Here is an 18293-nt window from a genome sequence, read left to right as displayed (position 1 = left end):
ATGGCTAAAGAAGTATTTGATCCAAAAAAGGAGAAGAAAGGGCAGACAGGTTGCCTAGAGTAGCTTTAAAATTTAGCCGTTAGGTTCATTCCTCTTAATTCACAGGACCATTTTCAGTATGTTAAAAATGAAAGAATATCAGAATCAAAGACAAATATTTTTCTTAATATGGGCTTTCCTATGTTACTTAAGCTTCAAAAGAAATATTTTAGGGCTGTGCTTTCTTCATTCTATTCCAGTGTTTGCATTAAACTTGATTTTGGAGTCCAAAAAATGAAGTCACATCTGAGGAAAGTTTATTTAAAGCTTTCCTAAGGCAATAAGCAATTTGAAACTCGTTAACCAATTTCTCATTTATCTAGTCATAACACATCCTTGATTACTGCTTTCATGAAAATATGCTGAAGCCAAAAGAGCATAAATGCTGTAGCACTGAGAAACTATTTCAATGTGTTAAATTGCAGCGGTAAACAAACTCAAATATTACCAGAGGAAAGTATAAATTTGTGATATTACAGGGTTCAAAAATATTAGAAGCCAGTATTATGCTGATTAATCAGCTTCTAAATGGGAGTAACCTGGGAACAATTTTTTCCCAGTTAACATACATTTTAAAAAATATGTTGAATTATGACATACTGAACGGTTAAAAACTTACCAAACTGCAGTGACACCAAGTGAATAAGGAGACAGGAAGGGGAGGATGAGAATAAACCACTTCCATGGAGTGATGATCAAAATCTAACCAGGTGGAGATGAAAGTTAATAGTAGAGATAGGAACATAGGAAGCTCCTGTCTGTTGATTCAGACCATTGATTTATTTAGCCCAAGACTGTTTATCTGTTGTTCGTTTTACTAGGCTTACAGGTGAATCCAAGATTGTTAATAGTAGTGGCTTGAAAGTAGGTTTTCCATACATACTGGAGATCTTGGAGTAATCAGGGATTGAACCTGGGACCTTCTGCACAAAGCCATAAGCTCTACTGTGCCAACAAGGTATGGTGGAGTTTGGATAAGCACTAGGCCGGAAGAGTGAACAGCCCAAAGGTAGACACTGAGTTGCTGTATTCTGGCCCCTGGGAACTATCCTGATGGTGCTACTATGCAGTTTGGCATCAGAATTTGGTGATATCATTTGATTGCAAGCAGCCATTTTAGTAGTGATAGGAAATCAAAGGAAACCAAATATATATATATGAGGCTGGGAGAGAAGGCAATGCATATGTGCCAGTATGAGTTGGCACAGCTTTGGAAGTGGGAGATAATCTCCACTTCACTCCATTTCCCTGACTTAGGGTGGCGTTGCCAGCTACAGCTGTCCAGCAACACAAAAGTGTAAGTATATTTATATGTGTGTGTGAGACAGACAGAACAGTGCCATATATTTTTTAAAGAGGTTATATAATAAAAAAAACAAGGTCTGTTTATTTTGTCCCCACCCCCATCAAGCTTTCAGGCCTTCATTTAACTTCCCATATACCATATGCAGGACATATCTTGAAGACATTAGCCATCATTACTAAATGTGAATTGCCAGAAGGAGACTCAAGTTTATTTGTAATGGAGACACTCCACATTTGGGTGAACGCTACAAATGGCTGAACATTTGGTGCCCTAGGCAAAACTTTCAGAGAGAGTTCATATGGTTTTGCTAGTTGTAATCAGCACAACTCAAATTATCCATAATTTGGTTTTCACGGTTGGGTCTTAGATCACCCAAAATCAAGTATAATTACTACCACAAAGGAGAATTCTAGATGCATGTCAGGACATTCATGATGGACTTATGACACACTAGAAAAAGGTTCTACAATTACTAGGAAATTATTTAAACACATTTTATTGTTTTTTCCTCAAAGGCATGTGAAATTGCAGTGAGTAATCACAGGAACTAAGGTAACTGGCTATTAGTTTTTTGTGTTATTATGGTATTAATAGAATTGTCAACTTTTTTTTTTTTTTTTTTGCCTAGAGAGCATAAAAGTGTCCTTAAAGAATATAGGAAGGATAAGGCAGGCAGGGAGTGGGGAAAACTAAACAGCAGGAAGAAGATAAAAACTTTTGCTGTAGTGGATGGATAATAATAATAATAATAACAATAATAACAACAACAACAGAGCTGGGAATATCAATATCCTGCTCTTTTGTAAAGAATATTCTGCCCACATACCAGCTTTCCCTAAACTTTCACAAGTTTATTTCCCTAAACTTGTGAAATATATTGGGGCTGCAATTTCCAGAATTGGTTCGGAGTTGAGGATGTTTATTCTACTTGCCCCTCAGTTGTTGCAGCATTATATCTTCCAGCATTCATCACCATTGTCCTAGTGCAATACATTCATCTTATGCTCCTTACAGCGTCCTTCGCTCTCAGCATCCTCAGTTGACAGTGCTGAAATGTGATGGCAATGTTGCCAATTGTAAAGAGGAATTTTCCAACTCCAACCTCATAGGTGCCACATAGGTGTATTAAGGCTTAACGTACTTATTTCATATTTCAACCATCCTAAACATGCAAAAGGACAGGAAGGCCTGGCGCAATATGGTTCATGGGGTCACGAAGAGTCGGACACGACTTAACGACTAAACAACAACAAAACATGCAAAAAGCCAAGCCAAGCCAAAAAAAAAAAAAAAGTTAAATAATGTCTGCATTTTTGGATTCATCTCCCAGTGACATCACTTTATCCAACTCACCCTGATGGTGCTAGTCTATACCTAACTGATTACTGCATGCAAAAGTAACTTCTAAAGATTGTTATGGTTGGCCTATGGTTGCCAGATTCATCCCAAATCTAATACCATCTTTTTCAGGGGATATTCTAGAATGCACTTATATGTCTGTCTTGACAACCAGTCTATTGAGTCCCCTAAATAGTCTTCAAATAGCAATTACCTCTTTTCTCAAGATTAAAAGAAGCTTCTTATCTTCAGAGATTCATAAATCTTCCTCTCTCATGTTTTTTAGAAAATCTTTAAAAGCAGTTTTATTTCACCCAACAATCAACCCCATTGTCCCTATCTTGGGGAATGGAGAGTAATTACTCATTCATTAGTTAATACTGTTTTGTTTTTATTTATAATTTGATGTATTATCATTCTTTTATCATTTTAATGTATTCTAACCCTTCCAACCCCTCAGTCTTTTGATTTGGGTAAGCAATAAAAACTGTGAAATCAGTCCGTCCATCCATCCATCCATCCATCCATCCATCCATCCATCCACCTACTTGATGATAACTTATCATGAATTTTAATTCCCCATTTCTTTCAAGGTGTTCAGAATGGTATACAAGGATGTTATTTCCATTTATCCACCCAACAATCCTGAAGATAAACGGGGAGAGAATGACTGATTGAGGGTCATTAAAAGATTGTGTCTCCCATTTATGTCAATTAGAGTGTATTGCTTTTGGACCCCTGACTTTCGATGTGGGTGACTAGGAGTAGGGCCTTCCTGGTGGCAGTGCTGCAATTATAAAGGTACCACCTGAAAGAAATATGGCTGACAAAAATGTGATATTGTTTTAAACAATTAAAAACAGGCCTGTTCACCAATGTGTATTTCCAAGATTATAACTGTTCTAGGACAAGAATTTTTCAAAACATGAATTCTTTTTAAGTAATGTTATTGTTTTGTTGTATTATTATTATTATCAAAATTTTATTGAATATTTGAATTGGATTTGTACATGGAACTGAACTCCTTTGGGAGTAAGTGAGGCATAATAACACCATCAACATCCTTATCATCATCTACTATGCAATACAGGCTGAATTAATCAGGCTAAAATAGTTTCTTGAGAATTGCAAATCTGGAAATGGACTTTTAAAATATTGTTTTAATGGAATTACTTGTATTTGTGAAAATGAAAACATTGTTATCCTCTGGACAGTAAATTAAGCCATCCAAATTCCATCTTCTTGCTATCCCCTGTCCTTGCACTGTTAAAATACTACAAATGACAAATGATGTAAATTTGCAAAATGTCATAGTTCACAGTCTCTTTTTTCCTTCCATACTCCTTTCTTAACCTGGTGCCCTCCAAGTCAGTTGGGAGTTACAACTGTTATAATTCCCAGTCAATATGGCCAAGATGTCTTTAAGTGATGGCGACTGTACACAAACACATCTGGAAGATTCTGTTTAGAGAAGGCCGCTCTACAATATAAGAATAGTTCATTTTTAGCTGTAGCATAAACTGTTCCATCAGAGTCTGAATACAATCAATAATGACTAAATCCTTTTGTACGATATTACAACATTGTATTTGATAGTGATATCAAATTGTATTTGATAATCCCTAAAGATTAAATAACTATCCCACCCTGGGTCTTTTTGTAACAATTCTATGACATCAGATGGGTCACATTAACAATGCTGTGTTTATTGCATCCTGTACAGGCCACATATTTGCAATCACCAGTTCAAAATTCTTAGTTAAATATGTATTTGTTAACAGTATATTTTAATTTTTTATATTACCCTTTGATATAAATTATTACAAAAATACAAATAAAAGCTTATTTCTATTCAATCTTGTTTTTTCTGGATTTTTTTAGTAGTTTAAAGTCAAGAAAACATTTCAGTTTTGTCTGGATAATTCTAGGCACTTTTCATTCTGTTCTTTTTCTTGAAGTTAAAGTGAAAGTTTAATGCCTCTATTAACACTCATGAATCATTGCCCTTGCCAACACTCAAGATAAGAAATACTGTGATGTTTTGAAACACTTTCCAATGAAGTCCGGGTTCATACCAGCAGAAAGAGCACTTATCGTCCAACTGCTATTGAATGACCTCTACCTAGATTCTGAATAATTAAAATTCTGATTAGAATCAAAATATTGATCAGATCGCTATCGTTAGCCCCGATTGGACCTTCAATTTCCATATCACCTCCTGGGCGTATTTGTGCGCCCATTTCGTACGTTTGCACAAGCGGGCTTGGTTTTCTTCCACCCTTCATCTCTTTCGCCTGAGATGGCTCCAGGGCTTTTGTTGGGGCGGCACGATGGACTGAGACCCGCCTGCAAAGCGCTCCGCTTCGCTCGGCTCTCCGGCCCAGAGAGAGGCGCCCCCGGTCTCTTTTCCCAGCCAATCCGCCCCGCCCATCCCCGCCCCGCTGTTTTGTTGTTATCACATGTCAGGGGCGGGCTCGGCTGGTCCAGGCGGGCGCTGGGAGGCGGCAGAAAGTTTGGCGGAGTGAGTGGAGTTGGTTGGGCGGCGAGACTTGCCCGAGGATTTGCCGGGGGGCGGGGGGCATGAAGGGACGCCTCCCGGCGCCCTGAGAGCAGCAAAGCCCTGCGTGGACTTCACTCCGCCCGCCCAGCCCGAGAGCCCCAGGTGCTGAGCGCGCGAGGGACGCTGGAGATGGGCTCCTCTGCGCGCCTCTTGGCGCTGCAGCCGCCGCCGCCGTTAGGACGCCTGCTCTTCTTCTGCAGCCTCTTCTTCTCGGGATTGGCCGAAGAGTGCCCGGCTCCGTGCCGCTGTCTGGGGGAACGACTGGACTGCAGCCGCCTCAGACTGAGGAAAGTGCCCGAGCTGCTCCCCAGCGGGACGGTGCAGCTGTGAGTATGGGCGCTCCTCCGCGGCGGGGGGAACTGGCTCCTGCCTGGCGTCGAGCCTGGGCGCGGATCTCCGGCGCTAGGGGGTGCTCGGGGCTCCCTGCTGGGCCGACTAAATAGAGGCGCTGGAGGGGAACTAAGACTGGATCTTTGTTGGACTGTGTGCAACATGGGTGCTAGTGAGTAAGGCGGGGGGCCCCTTCCCTGTATTTTTGAGCAGAGAAGGACCCATAGATACGACTCTAGTCTTCAGCGCTATAGCTCTCCTCCTCATCCCCACAAATATCAGTTCCCCACCTCTCCCGTCGCCTTCTGCAGCCTGGTCCCAGCCTCTGGATCGCCTGGATGGAGATTCTAGGTCAATGACTGGAGATAATCTTGCAGAACTGCCTACACCTTTCTGGCCATTAGGGCTGGATTTCCACAGCTAGGCTAACGTGTCCTTGGCTAGATTATGTTTAAGTCCATTGCGTGGACCCAGCACTTGTGAATAGTTTGTGGATAGTTTATGTGTTGTGCAAGGCCTGACAATAGGATTAATTTAGCAAACCAGAGCGTTTTAATCCAGCCTACCTGTGCTGTCTTGGTACTTCCTGCTGCAGGGAGAAGGCTGGTGGAAGGGGGTACAGTCCTTGCTGCTGTATCTCAGTAGCCTCATTGAAATTAGCAGTTAAGCCATCCTTCCCCATCTGGAGCCCTGCAGGTACGTTGAAAGGTAACAGTTCCCATAATTGTTACCCATCACCTGGATGGGTTGGGACTGGTCACAGCTGGAATGAACTCACAGCAGCTCACAGCCCTGCTCTTTCGTTCACCTATATACTTCTCCTCTAGGGATCATAGAAATGAGGATTGGGCCAAGTCTTAATGGTCCTTTCACTCAAAGGCAGGCAAGCAGTTGAGATGTTGAAACCACATCTGATGCTATGGTATGCTGTTGTGTGAAAATGGAGCTGGTACCTATTTGTTTTGTTCTTCTGGATAGTCCCAGGTAATGGGAAAAGGTGATGGGCAGAGGAGGTCTAGCAAAGCTTCTCCCCCACCCTTAGGGCACTATGGAAGTTGGGGCTGGAGCCAGTCCCCAAATATTTTGTGTCTAGAAGGAAAGATCAGGCAAGTGATCAAGGGAAGCCTTTGTTCTTCTCACTTGGAAAAATGAAGGGCAGCAATGGTGACAATCAACTTCTACTGGCATCTGACTGCCTGCTCCCTCTGGGTTGGGAGTGGGGTATGCTGGAATGATTGCCACGATTATACTGATGGAAAAGATAGGGAGCGGAAAGAAAATAAAGAGTTGTTCCTTGCAGTTGTCATTTGTTGGTTTTCTGCTTCCTGTTGAGTTGGGAAAAGAGCTAAGAAGTGTTTGGCTCAAGTAGAAGACAAATCAGAATCTCTTAAAAGACATTATGGCCTACACGTACACCTTTTGGAAGAGCTAAGGCCTTGGGGATGCAACAAGGTCTGGAGTCTGCAGGAAAAGGTCTTGACATTTTTATGCACTGTAATGGTCTTTTGAATCAGTGTGTGTGTGTGTGTGTGTGTGTGTGTGTGTGTAGAATAGATGTTGCCATTTAAATAGCTGGAGAAAAATGTAGGTTTATTGCCCCTAGAATGAGCACTGAGACTTGGGTTGTAGGCCACTGTGTATCAAATCTACATCTATTCCAGTAGAGATTACTGCTTTTCTCTCCCATCTGTTTTTTTTTCCCCCTGTTGGGGAGAGAGCATTCATCATTTAAGAGATATTTTTTAAAATGCCTTACAAAACCCTATAATAAGAGATATTTTCATGAAGGAAGACTGTTCATGTATCTGTAACTTTACTCATGAAAAGTGCACATGAGCTTCCCTCAACTTTGTATGCTCCATATAAATGTAATTACTCATTTCAGATGGTTGATATAGGTAGCTAAGGATTGTGTTAACTGTAATGCAACACACTGGAGGATATCAGGCTAGGAAAAGTTATTCTACATGTTTATAAGTCTTTGTATCTGTACTGGGAATATGATTCCAAACTTGTGTAAGATTAGATCATATATGTTGATCTTCTGATGTATTGCATCTACCATGAAGGAGATCAGGGAGGGGTAACCAGGTTAGTCTTGTTGAGTAAAAGCAAAAAAAAAAGAAAAAGTTATATGATGCATAACAACTAACAAATATATTATTGCATAAGCTATGAACTGGAATAAGATTCCAAACTTATGCAATAATTCATTTGTTAGTCTTTAAGATGCCAGAAACTTTGTTATTTGGTTTGGGTGTTATCTAGTAGCAGGCTAAAGTACCTATTGGGCAAGGGTTGGTTATCATTTGAAAATTGAGGCACAAATCTAAATTAGGAATAGTACAAATTTTCAAAAGCATTAACAGCAAGAACACATAATGTAAGGGAAAAAATAAATACTGTCACTGATAGATTTATTGGTTTGGATTTATTGTTATGGATTTATTGTTTTAGGGCACTATGACCATTAATCAAAGTGGTTGTGGATGATGGGAGCTGAAGTCTAAAAAGATTTTAAGGACCATTTTCTCCTGTTTCTGATACAGAAAATCTCTACTTGCATTTAAATTAACATTGGGCCCAGTATGGTTCCTGAGCAACAATCTTGCGTCTGAGAGCTGTGTAGGAAAAGTGAAGGATTGTAAATATTTTTTTGTCCATGTGATTTTATTTAATTGCTCTAATAGTTTATGTAATGCACTAGGCATCCTTTCCTTCTGACTTGGATTTCCATTAGGAATGGGATATATTAATATGTGTATATATGTGTGAGAGATGGACATAATAGTTTTGATATTGTTTAATTCTGCAGTTTGCAGGGATTCCTTATAACAAAATCTTAATGATTTATATTTGTTTAAAGTCAGCAAGGAATTGAAATGTACTAGTGTGGTATGTTTGCTCTGTATCTGTTGTCATTTCAGTCACTTCTAGAAGTATTAATTTTCTGTTCCACTTCAGAAGCTAGTAGAGATAAGTTTAAAGTAATAGGAAGTCTTTCAATTAGTTGTGGCTAATTCTGTTCAATTGCCTCTTCTGGAAGCTGTCCTTGCTTATTGAAAAAAAGACACTGGTGTATTCATACCATATGTTATGGCATATGGGATTAACTATGTATGATTATAGCTGTGAATGTCTACTCAGAAGTAAATCGCCCTGTATTCAGTGACTCTTATTCCTAGGTAAATATATGCATTGCAGCCTTAGAAAAGGGAGACTCAAGGAATGTAAACATAAAATAAATATTTATTTGGTAAGTTACAACTGATATAAAGATCAACTTGCATAATTGGGCTTTTTTTTTTTTTTGGTACTTTTAATTTAAAAAATCTTCAAATTGTTTTAACTAAGACTATTATATGCAGACTGTAAAAATCCAGATAACTACTAGATAGGGGACAAAGAGACACAAACCAGTCCAGATATGGTAGACCTAGTTATATACAACATTTGAACAAAAGCTTCTTAAGGTTTATAATATGTAAATCAAGTATCCTGTCACAAAGTGTGCAGTATTTAAGCACTCTTTATCAGGCAAGATCTTTCTCTCCCTGATTAAAAACAAACAAACAAACTAAACGAAAAAACCAAATGGAAGGAAAAAATTGGCAGATGTTCAACCATGTCTGCATTTTATTGCAGTTTTAGATGGAATGTGGGAGTAGATTACAGACATGCAAATAGTTTTTTCAGGTGCTTTCAGTAGTGTCAGATTGCACCAGTAGTCTCCTAAGGATTTCTGGGAAGAAGAAACAAGCATGCAATGGTTTTCCGCTCCCTTTTTTGAAAATATAAAATCCAGCTGTCTGAATGTCTCCCAATCCTTCAGTGAAACACCCCAGTTTCTAGTTAAGTGGAGAGCAGAGGAAAACAACATAAATATGTCCATGGAAGTCATCAGGAGCCAAGCTTGACTTGAGGGAGACTTTACCTAAGGCAGTCTGGGTGTTTATGAATATTTTAGGTATTTTATTGGGGAAGAGGAAAAGCAACAGCCATGTCTGCAAATAAAACCCCCTGAACACAGAGGGGCTTAATTCTGAGTAGACACATTTTAGCACTGCATCATAAATACATGTTTTCCTGGATAACCAATTTTATGTGTAGGAAACTGGTAAAACCAACATGGGAGGTGTGTAGCTATTAATTCATAGACACTAATTAGGAATTAAAGCTTTAAAAAAATCTTGTCCTTTTCAAATGGATGTTGGATTAACCAAAACAAGAACAAAGTATTTTTGTGACAGTTAATTTAGTGTCTGTTAAAACAAAGAGATCTTTTGTGGTTGCAGAAGCATGGAAGCTTTCTAATTGGATTTCCCCTGGAGAGGCAAATTGTCCATATGTACACTCACATTCCTTTACAAGAAGTGTGAAAAATGGACTCCACTTGTGTAAATAAGCACTTGGCCTTTTGTAAGGAACCCTGCTGTGATCACTCACGGGCAGCTGTGTCACTTGTTCTTAAACTCACAGGATGACATCTTTGTAGGTGTCATCAGACCATGTGGTCTGGTAGATTTTGTGACAAGTTTCTTTTGTTGAAGTTAAATGCCTTCAGCAGTTCCTGTTCATTTCTTGCTTTTCATGCCCTTAAGAAAAGCAGGCAAACAGGCTCCCCCCCCCCCGCCTCCTCTTGTTCTTGCCCTAGGAACCCTCAACTGCTAAGAGACAATAGCTAAACAAAATAGGCTGTTGTTATTAGTACTGGGCACTGTTGACCCAAACAGTTTGTCTGTGAGTAATGCCAGGGGTGAACATACTGGCAACAGGATAAATAGGAAGCTTGGGTGATAGATAAGTAACAAAAAAGCACTTGGCTTGTTTCTATATTTAAACCCTAGATTTGAAATTTATTTTTTTAGTGAAGAGAAAATATTGATTTCAGTGGACTTGAGTTCAGTTTAAACTGCAGCCATAAATGTGTGCATGTGTATGCATATAAATGTGTGTGTGTGTGCATGCACACACACACATATATGCATACGTACACATGTATGTGTGTGTGTGTATATATGTGTGTGTGTGTGTTTGTATAAACAAACCTAGGAGAAATTCACTTTATATGTTTATTACTGGTAACATAATTAGTCACAGTAAACTACAGTGTTAGGCTGAAACTCCAGGCCATCTTTTGAATTTTGAATACATAGAAATTTTGAATACATAGGAAGAAGCTTTCTTGAACTTAATGGGATTTATGTCTGTGTGGATATTTATAGGACTAGGTACTTAAGTACATGAAGAATAGCTTATTGTACTTAATCCATTTTTGGGGGGAGACCATTTTCCTAAGTAGTGCAGCTTGATTCCAAAAATTTAGAATTTAATGTGTTTTTGTTAGGAAACTTCACAAAGGCTCACCCTGTAAATATACAGTATATCCATTTTCTCATACCCTAGTCAGATAACCAATCCAATCTTTTTCTTCGTAGAATATCTTGAAGGGGGAACATCTTCTTATTTTCACATTCAGAGTTCTAGATGAAACAAATTCTGGATAGTGGGTTGAAGCAAATATAATTACAAATGCTGAAATTATTATTTTTTAATCTGGGAAGCTCTTGGAAGGCTCCTGGTTCATGGAAGGGTGAAATTATCTTTACATGTTGTCAGCATTGTGGTTACTCTTATAATTGTGATTGACATAGCAAAATGGGTGGTGGAAAACAGCCAGTTTTAACACAGCTTTAATTCAGGCTTTCAGTAAAGATGTATGCATATACTAAAAATAAAGTCAAGACTGTTCAAAAGCAGTAAATGTTTATAATCATTTATCAAAAAATATCTTTGTAGTCTGATTTTACTTGTAGCATAGAGGTCTAAGAATTCATAGAAACGCTCTACATTTTAAGAATGTAGCTTTTGTTAGGTTTAAAGTTTAGCAGCCAGATGGGAAAAGAAGAGAAAATCTGAACAGTTGCCAAACATCTTTGCTGTTTTTCAGTTTTCTTTGGAATTTTAGATTATTTTACCAGGGTTTGTCTAGGAATGTTAAATCTGTCATTGAGACAGGGAGGGAAATCTAAAGGATGCTTTCTGCTAATGTTTGTATTACATCTCAGTATTTACATTTTCTAAACCCTCTAGTTCTTACCAGAATGGCTAGAGGAAAAAAAGTCTGGATAGTTTTCACAGCTGTTCTGCAGTATTTTCCAGACTAGAATCTGAACACAGCAGGCTGATTTATGAGTCACTTTGGACCTGTGTCTTAAAACAGCTACAGCCTACCTCTTTGTTTTTTAGCTTTCGTTCTTTCTGCTGAATTAGCAGCTCTAAAGGTCTCAGTGGGGATTGATTAAGAATATGTTGCTGGATTTGCATTTAAAACAATGACCTACATTTCAGCATTTACAAGGAAAAAGATACTAAATATACTTAAAATGATGTACATGGAGTCAGGCTGAAATTCCATACATGCTTTGTGAAGAATAAGGGTCTTTGAAGTTACTGACTCTTGTGAACATTGGGGCATAGTATTAGGTTGCTCTGAAATATTTCTTTACTACCATTTTGTTCAGCTTTGAGTTGATCATATATATCATTTATATTTTCGATAACGAACAGTGTCTTGAGCATTTGAATAGCAATAATGTTGGCTGCTTCCTAGAAGTCTCCATTATCCTAATGCAAGAATTGTGAATGATAAAACTACAGCTGTCCTTACATTCTAAGGAAATGAGGAAATTCAGGACTCAGTATGAAGTAAGATATTGGTTTGATGAGGGTTTCAGTTTTCAGCCTCGACATTCAAATACAACATTAAGCAATGATTCAATATTACTTGACTGAGACTCAGGCTCATGAGCTTTTCCTTCTCCATGGTTCAGTGACAATATCGGTTGCTTTCATTTATAACAAGATGGAGTTTAAGTTTATATCTATGCCTTAACTACTGTGTTCAAAGCCAAGTTCAATCCTTGGTGTCTAATCATGGCTCCTTCCACTGTAGTATACTGTAGTTAAGATCTACGTAGTTGTAAACTTGCAGATAGAGGTGTTGAATACAAAGCACTGGGTCTTCTCTTTGTAGCCTTACAGTGAAGTAAGTGGAGGAGACAGACATGAACAAAGTGCTCTACATCCTCATCCATTTTACCTATCAATTCCAAAGGGGTCGGGATCAGTCTGGACATGTACATAGAGGCTTACTGCTATGAAAACCTCACCACATCAAAAGTTCCTTAATAAATATGTAATGCTTCAAGATGTCTTTTGCATTTTCCACATACAGGAAGGCGTTTACAAGCCCTCTGCTGTTACTCTGAAAGGGTTAAAGAAAGGTCCCTCTCCTTGGAAGATTGCACCAACTGCTGGCATCTTAACAGGCCTTGTCTTTTTAAAAGTGAAATGCGTATTTTCAATGCCTGAGTCCAGCCATTCTTAGTCATTTAATATTTCCAGTGCTACTAGAGATCTGAAACCACTGGAGAGATTTTTCTTTCCATGTACTGTGGTTTTAAAGAGGGAGGAGGCCAGAGGAGTGGAAAATGTGTGTTCCACAACTTCAGTGATGCTAGTGCTTACTGCTGAATTATAAAGAAAGATTGATTCACATTATTTCTCACCAGTGCAAGGAATTCTGTCAAAAAAAACCAAAACAAAATTGAGGTGCCATAAAGACAGAAATCTGCATTTTAAAACCTATTTTCTCAGGAAGCTTCTTCAAAACTGACATCAGAAAGGATTACTTGTATTTCAACTCTTAGATTGTTTCTCCTTGTTTTGTCGGAATGTCTGTTTCTTCAAATGAATAATATTTTCCTTTTAGCATGCTTCTACATGCTAAAAATAGATTTAAATGGCAGGCCTATTAAATTTCTTGTTATAGTATTTTGATTTTGGCTGCTGAGCAGTGAAGAGACATTATAAAAAATCTGGACGGGGGAGGGAGAGAATAGGTCACAGAAAATCTGCTGATACCAGCATGTCATAAAACACAAAGGTAGTCTGAAACATAATGCACATGCAAGTTATACATACAACCTCCTTGATGGAGTCCAGATGGAGAGTATGCTTGAGCTCTGTAGTGAAAATCCCTGACTCCAGTTTAGTGAAAATATACAGCAGTAGTTGTAACAGTAGAATTTTTATAATGTAAAGTTTGTGCCAGATTTCCACCCCCATTCTCAGTGTTATAACTTTGGCAAAGTAAATCTACTAACTTCTATTATTGTCTGGTAGATCCTAAAGAAAGTATGTCTTCTATATTGTTTCATGGTCTTCCTTCCTTCCTTCCTTCCTTCCTTCCTTCCTTCCTTCCTTCCTTCCTTCCTTCCTTCCTTCCTTCCTTCCTTCCTTCCTTCCTTCCTTCCTTCCTTCCTTCCTTTGTGTGTCTTCAGGTCAGTGATAAGTCCCTACAATTTTCTTAGCAAGATTTCAGAAGTGGTTTGCCATTGCCTTCTTTTTAGGCTGAGAGTGAGTGACTGGCCCAAGGTCATCCAGCTGGCTTTGTGACTAAGGCAGAGCTAGAACTCTTGGTCTTCTGGTTCTTAGTCCAGTCCCTTTAGCCAGTATGGTTCTCCTTTATTTATTTTAGTTTGTGTAAAATGAAGAAAGGATGAGTGCGTTTATCTGTAACTAGGTCAATAGAAATTTGAAGCTCTTTGTTGAAATAATTGATCTCATATTCTATGCTAATGCAGAATAAAGGCTAATATATTAGATTTAATAACCATAATTTTACAGGATTGGGCTTTTAATGCCTTGTGCCAAAGCCAAATACTTGATTGGTACAAATCAGGGGAAAGTCTTTCTTTCTTTATTGTGAGCTTTTTTCCAGACCTTTTTCACAATATTGTTAAATTATTTTGATGCATTTCTTCATTTCATCCAGGAGGTAGAGATACATGCCCATCAAGAACATGCACCCCCAGAAGTAAGCATATGATCTTGCAGGAGATAAGGTTTCTGTGGCACATTGAGCAATTTCATTCATTATTGAATCTGAAATGCGTTATGCCTTGAAGCTGAAGTATTTATTCAGTTTTTTTCCCTAGTTGATATTGCATATGGTTCATGTTAACCATTTAATGTGTGAGAATTAATGATGTAGAGACATATGAATGGAAGAAGTTTCCATGCCGCCCAAATATCAGTATATCCAAATATTGCAAATTTAGACTTATCAGGTAAAAACTACAAATTGAAAGACAGATTCATGCTGTATTTGCCAGATGTGTCTTCAGCCTCCTAGGCTGTCAAGATAGGGGAAAAAAACGTTTGATTTATGCTACACAGGACTATTGTTGCCATGTTGGTCTTAAAAAAAAAAAAGAATTGTTTTATGTTTTATTGTTTTAAGCTGATGTGAAAATAGCTTTTGAGTTGTATGCACTTGATACATATCATGTAAAAATGTATGAAAGATTATCATGTGAACTGCTGAGGGAAAATTGGAGGAGATAGATATGAATCAAAATGTATTTATATTATTTTTAAATATCTCTCATTTTGATGAATTTTTATACTTTTTAAAATTTTTACAGTGATCTAAGCCACAATAGGTTTTCTTCAATCAACTCTAGTTCTTTGAGCCACCTTTATAAATTGCGAGAAATGTAAGTAGTTGTTCTGTCTGCAAGTTCTTACCTTTGGCTGCCTGTGTTGTAAGATGTCTTCCTTTCCATTGCTTTATTTTAAATGTCTAAAATCATAATTACATGTGCATATAAAACCTAGAATGATTTCATCTGCATTCAGTGATAAGTCGTGGTTCCAAGGAAAGATGATATATAAAGGGACTGGCTCCTGCTTTACCCTTCTTGGTGGAACATGAGTAACAATCTTTTCTACCTAGTCATGGCCATATATTTACCTATTTAAACACATGGTGCATTGCTGTATTTTGATAACTTGCACTCTTTGACCCATACTCCTAAGTGATAGCTTATGTTGTTTGATAGCTGAGCGCTTAGCTGATGGAAAGCATGGGAGGTAACAAGTTACATGCCAAGCCACAGAAGATATTATATAACCACATGCAATCACTAGCCATGGATTGTCTATCTATATGGCAGAAACAACTACTAAAAGAAAAAAGAAAACAAAAAAGCAGTTTCGGTGTGTGTGGGGTATACGTGTGTATGTGCTTCCATTAGCATAGAGGAGTAAATGGGCTACCTGCACCACACAAAGCATACTCTCAATAAGCCAGAATTCTCCAGTTTGGTTTATTATTCCATGTATAAATGGTCAGTGCGAGAGGAGGTTAAAGCTCACTGCAATTTTTGTTCTTGTTTCTGTGTAAAAGACTTATAACAATTCAGTGGGTGTCTTTGGAAGTCAACATCATTAAAAGACTTGTTGTTCCTTTGGGAATTTTTGCAGCTATGAGGGTGGGAGGAGAGGTGAAAGCTGCTAAGTTGTTGGGGTAAAATGGGAAGGAAAAATCAGAAGATACCAGTTACTGTTTATTTCTACCTTGTCTAAGGTTTCTTTTTTTTTTTTTAACAGAAAACTGAACCACAATGAATTGGAAGCTATTCCAAATCTGGGACCTATTTCAGTAAACATTACTTTCCTGTCTCTGTAAGTTGATTTTATATATTTTTATTTGTATATGAAAAGAAGTATATAGACATATTCTCCATCTGTGGAAATAACAACATGCAGATATTTTCACAGATAAAGCTAATATTTGAAATAATAACATTAAAATAACTTTAATATAGTGCTACCCTTGAATCTTCTTGGCGGTCATGATATATTTGCATTTCTAGGAGTAGAAGCATGTATTGTAGAATTTGCACTTATTACAGAGTATTACATCTCAAATTCTGAGAATCCTATAGTTTGCTCTTCCCCTGAATTCTGGACAAAACAGCCTGTAGATTCAATATATTGTATCTCAAGGTATAACTAGGAAAGGCTTTGTCTGAAATCCTGTAGAACCACCTTCAGTCATTGTGGAAAGTATCTAGCTGTAACCTGTCATTGTTCTTCATTTCTTGTCTGGAATTTATTGCCCTTAGTTGAATGAGTGCTTGGGAAAACAGATTAGCTCAAGTCAAAGATAATATGTGGAACTGTGTGGAGAAAAACCTTTTAAAAAAAAAAAACCTGAAATGCCACCAGTTGGTTGGCGGGACTACAGTCTAAATCTTCTTAGAGAGTTTTACATTACTGTTTTAAGGCCTTGACAGAATAGAATTAGTTGGGTAGAATGATACACACAATTTTGTCTTGTTCCCTAAACCTCACAAAGAGGGTATATACATTGGTGTTTGCTGTCTGTATAGATCAGGGCAAAGTTTTGTATAGATGTAGTCTCAATTCATCTAGAGTTGAGAAAGACTGGCTGTTTGTTTTAAAATTTATATGCCACTTTTTATTAAAAATATCAAAAGTGCTGATAATCAATGATACATAATCCAATTATTATTTTTACAGGTTGTGATTATGACGTGTTCAATTCTATCTACATTTACTTTGAAGTACATTCCATTAAACATAATGAGATATACTTCTGAGTATGCAGGCATAAGATTCTGCTGTAAGAATATGCAGAATATTTGTAAGATATGCAATGAATTTACGTGTGATTTTTTTTTATTGCATGCGTATGCAAGTGTTTAGGTGCATGCTTATATGGTTTGTATCCAATTAAGTTTAATATGCTTGATTCCTTGGTAGAATGCACATAAAATCTGCACTCTGTGTTTTCATACAGGATAACAGCAGTGATTTATAGTGTGTTGTGAATGCATCTGGTAAAGCTTGGTAGCCTCTGCTGCTGTATACTTGCTAACCATTTGTTTTAGGTCTGGGCTGGTGATTGGGTAGAGGTCACTGCCAGATGACATGTGAATATCCCAAAACTCTGAAATAAACCAGCAGAAATTAAGATATACTGTGTGGAGCTTTGGAAGAAGCCATCACATAAAATTAGCTATTTTTATGATAAACCATAAAGCAAAGATACACAACACAGGGATGAGATATAGCTTCCCAGAATCTTGGTATACTCCAGAGTTTGTTAACATGGAAAATTATTATTATTTTTCAGGTGAGAATGACATCCATACTTCTCAATCTTTCTTTTAAAACATGACAGTACATGTGGGATAATCTATTTTCCCCATTTCTAGACATGCCCACTTCCCCATGGTGCTGCTGGCAGATTACACAGTTTGGAATTTAACATGAGTAAGTTTGGGCATCATTCCCATAAATCACGATGATGCTTAGCATCGTTGTTTAGTACTCGTGTGTCAGCCCCACTAGGAATTCCAGACCAGGAAATCAACTCTACAGGAAGTCTAAAAGTATTTTTATTGAGCTTGGCTATAATAACAGAATCTCCTCCTCCTCCTCCTCCTCCTCCTCCTCATACTCCAGTGACTTAAGGAGGCTTCTGCCTGAGACACTTCTGAATATTTTCTCATTGTTCTGGACTTAAAAAAAATGTTTCAGCCCTTTTTGCCTAGGCATTGGTTCCTGCATATTTTCATCAAGGTCATCTTCCTTGCTCTCTTCATCATGATAGTTTCCTGTATCTTTTGGGGGTTTGGGTAATAGTCCTTATTTTTACTACTATTATAGTATTTAGATGGGAATTAGGAAAAGTAGAATGGAATATTCCGCTCTAATTATATTAATAGCTTGTTGTTTTTATTCTTTTTGATCTGCCTTTTGAAACTGGAAACTCCAAAGCACTTTTTAGCTTAATATATAGATCTTACAGTAGGCTAACATGATTTGGTAGTGTAGTTCTAA

At 37.8% G+C, this 18293-nt stretch overlaps 1 protein-coding gene across 2 annotated transcripts in view; it reads left to right on the top strand.

Moving 5' to 3' along the window:
* Positions 1 to 5173: 5173 nt before the first annotated feature.
* Positions 5174 to 18293, top strand: part of LRIG3 (leucine rich repeats and immunoglobulin like domains 3) — a 65743-nt gene continuing 52623 nt past the window's right edge. Inside the window, exons 1-3 of one of the 2 annotated variants that reach the window (XM_007429184.4) lie at positions 5174 to 5569; positions 15065 to 15136; positions 16032 to 16106. In XM_007429184.4, the coding sequence (XP_007429246.3) occupies positions 5373 to 5569; positions 15065 to 15136; positions 16032 to 16106 (344 nt within the window). In that variant the 5' untranslated portion in view covers positions 5174 to 5372. The remainder of the gene's footprint in view (positions 5570 to 15064; positions 15137 to 16031; positions 16107 to 18293) is intronic. The other variant, XM_088141770.1, reaches the window with a different exon arrangement.

The sequence above is a fragment of the Python bivittatus genome, unplaced genomic scaffold, assembly GCF_059951505.1.
Source record: "Python bivittatus isolate LINGU-HERP-01145 unplaced genomic scaffold, Pbiv_v1 ctg000330_np1212, whole genome shotgun sequence".
In the NCBI taxonomy this organism is placed as follows: Eukaryota; Metazoa; Chordata; class Lepidosauria; order Squamata; family Pythonidae; genus Python; species Python bivittatus.
This window is presented reverse-complemented; position numbering and strand designations above follow the sequence as displayed.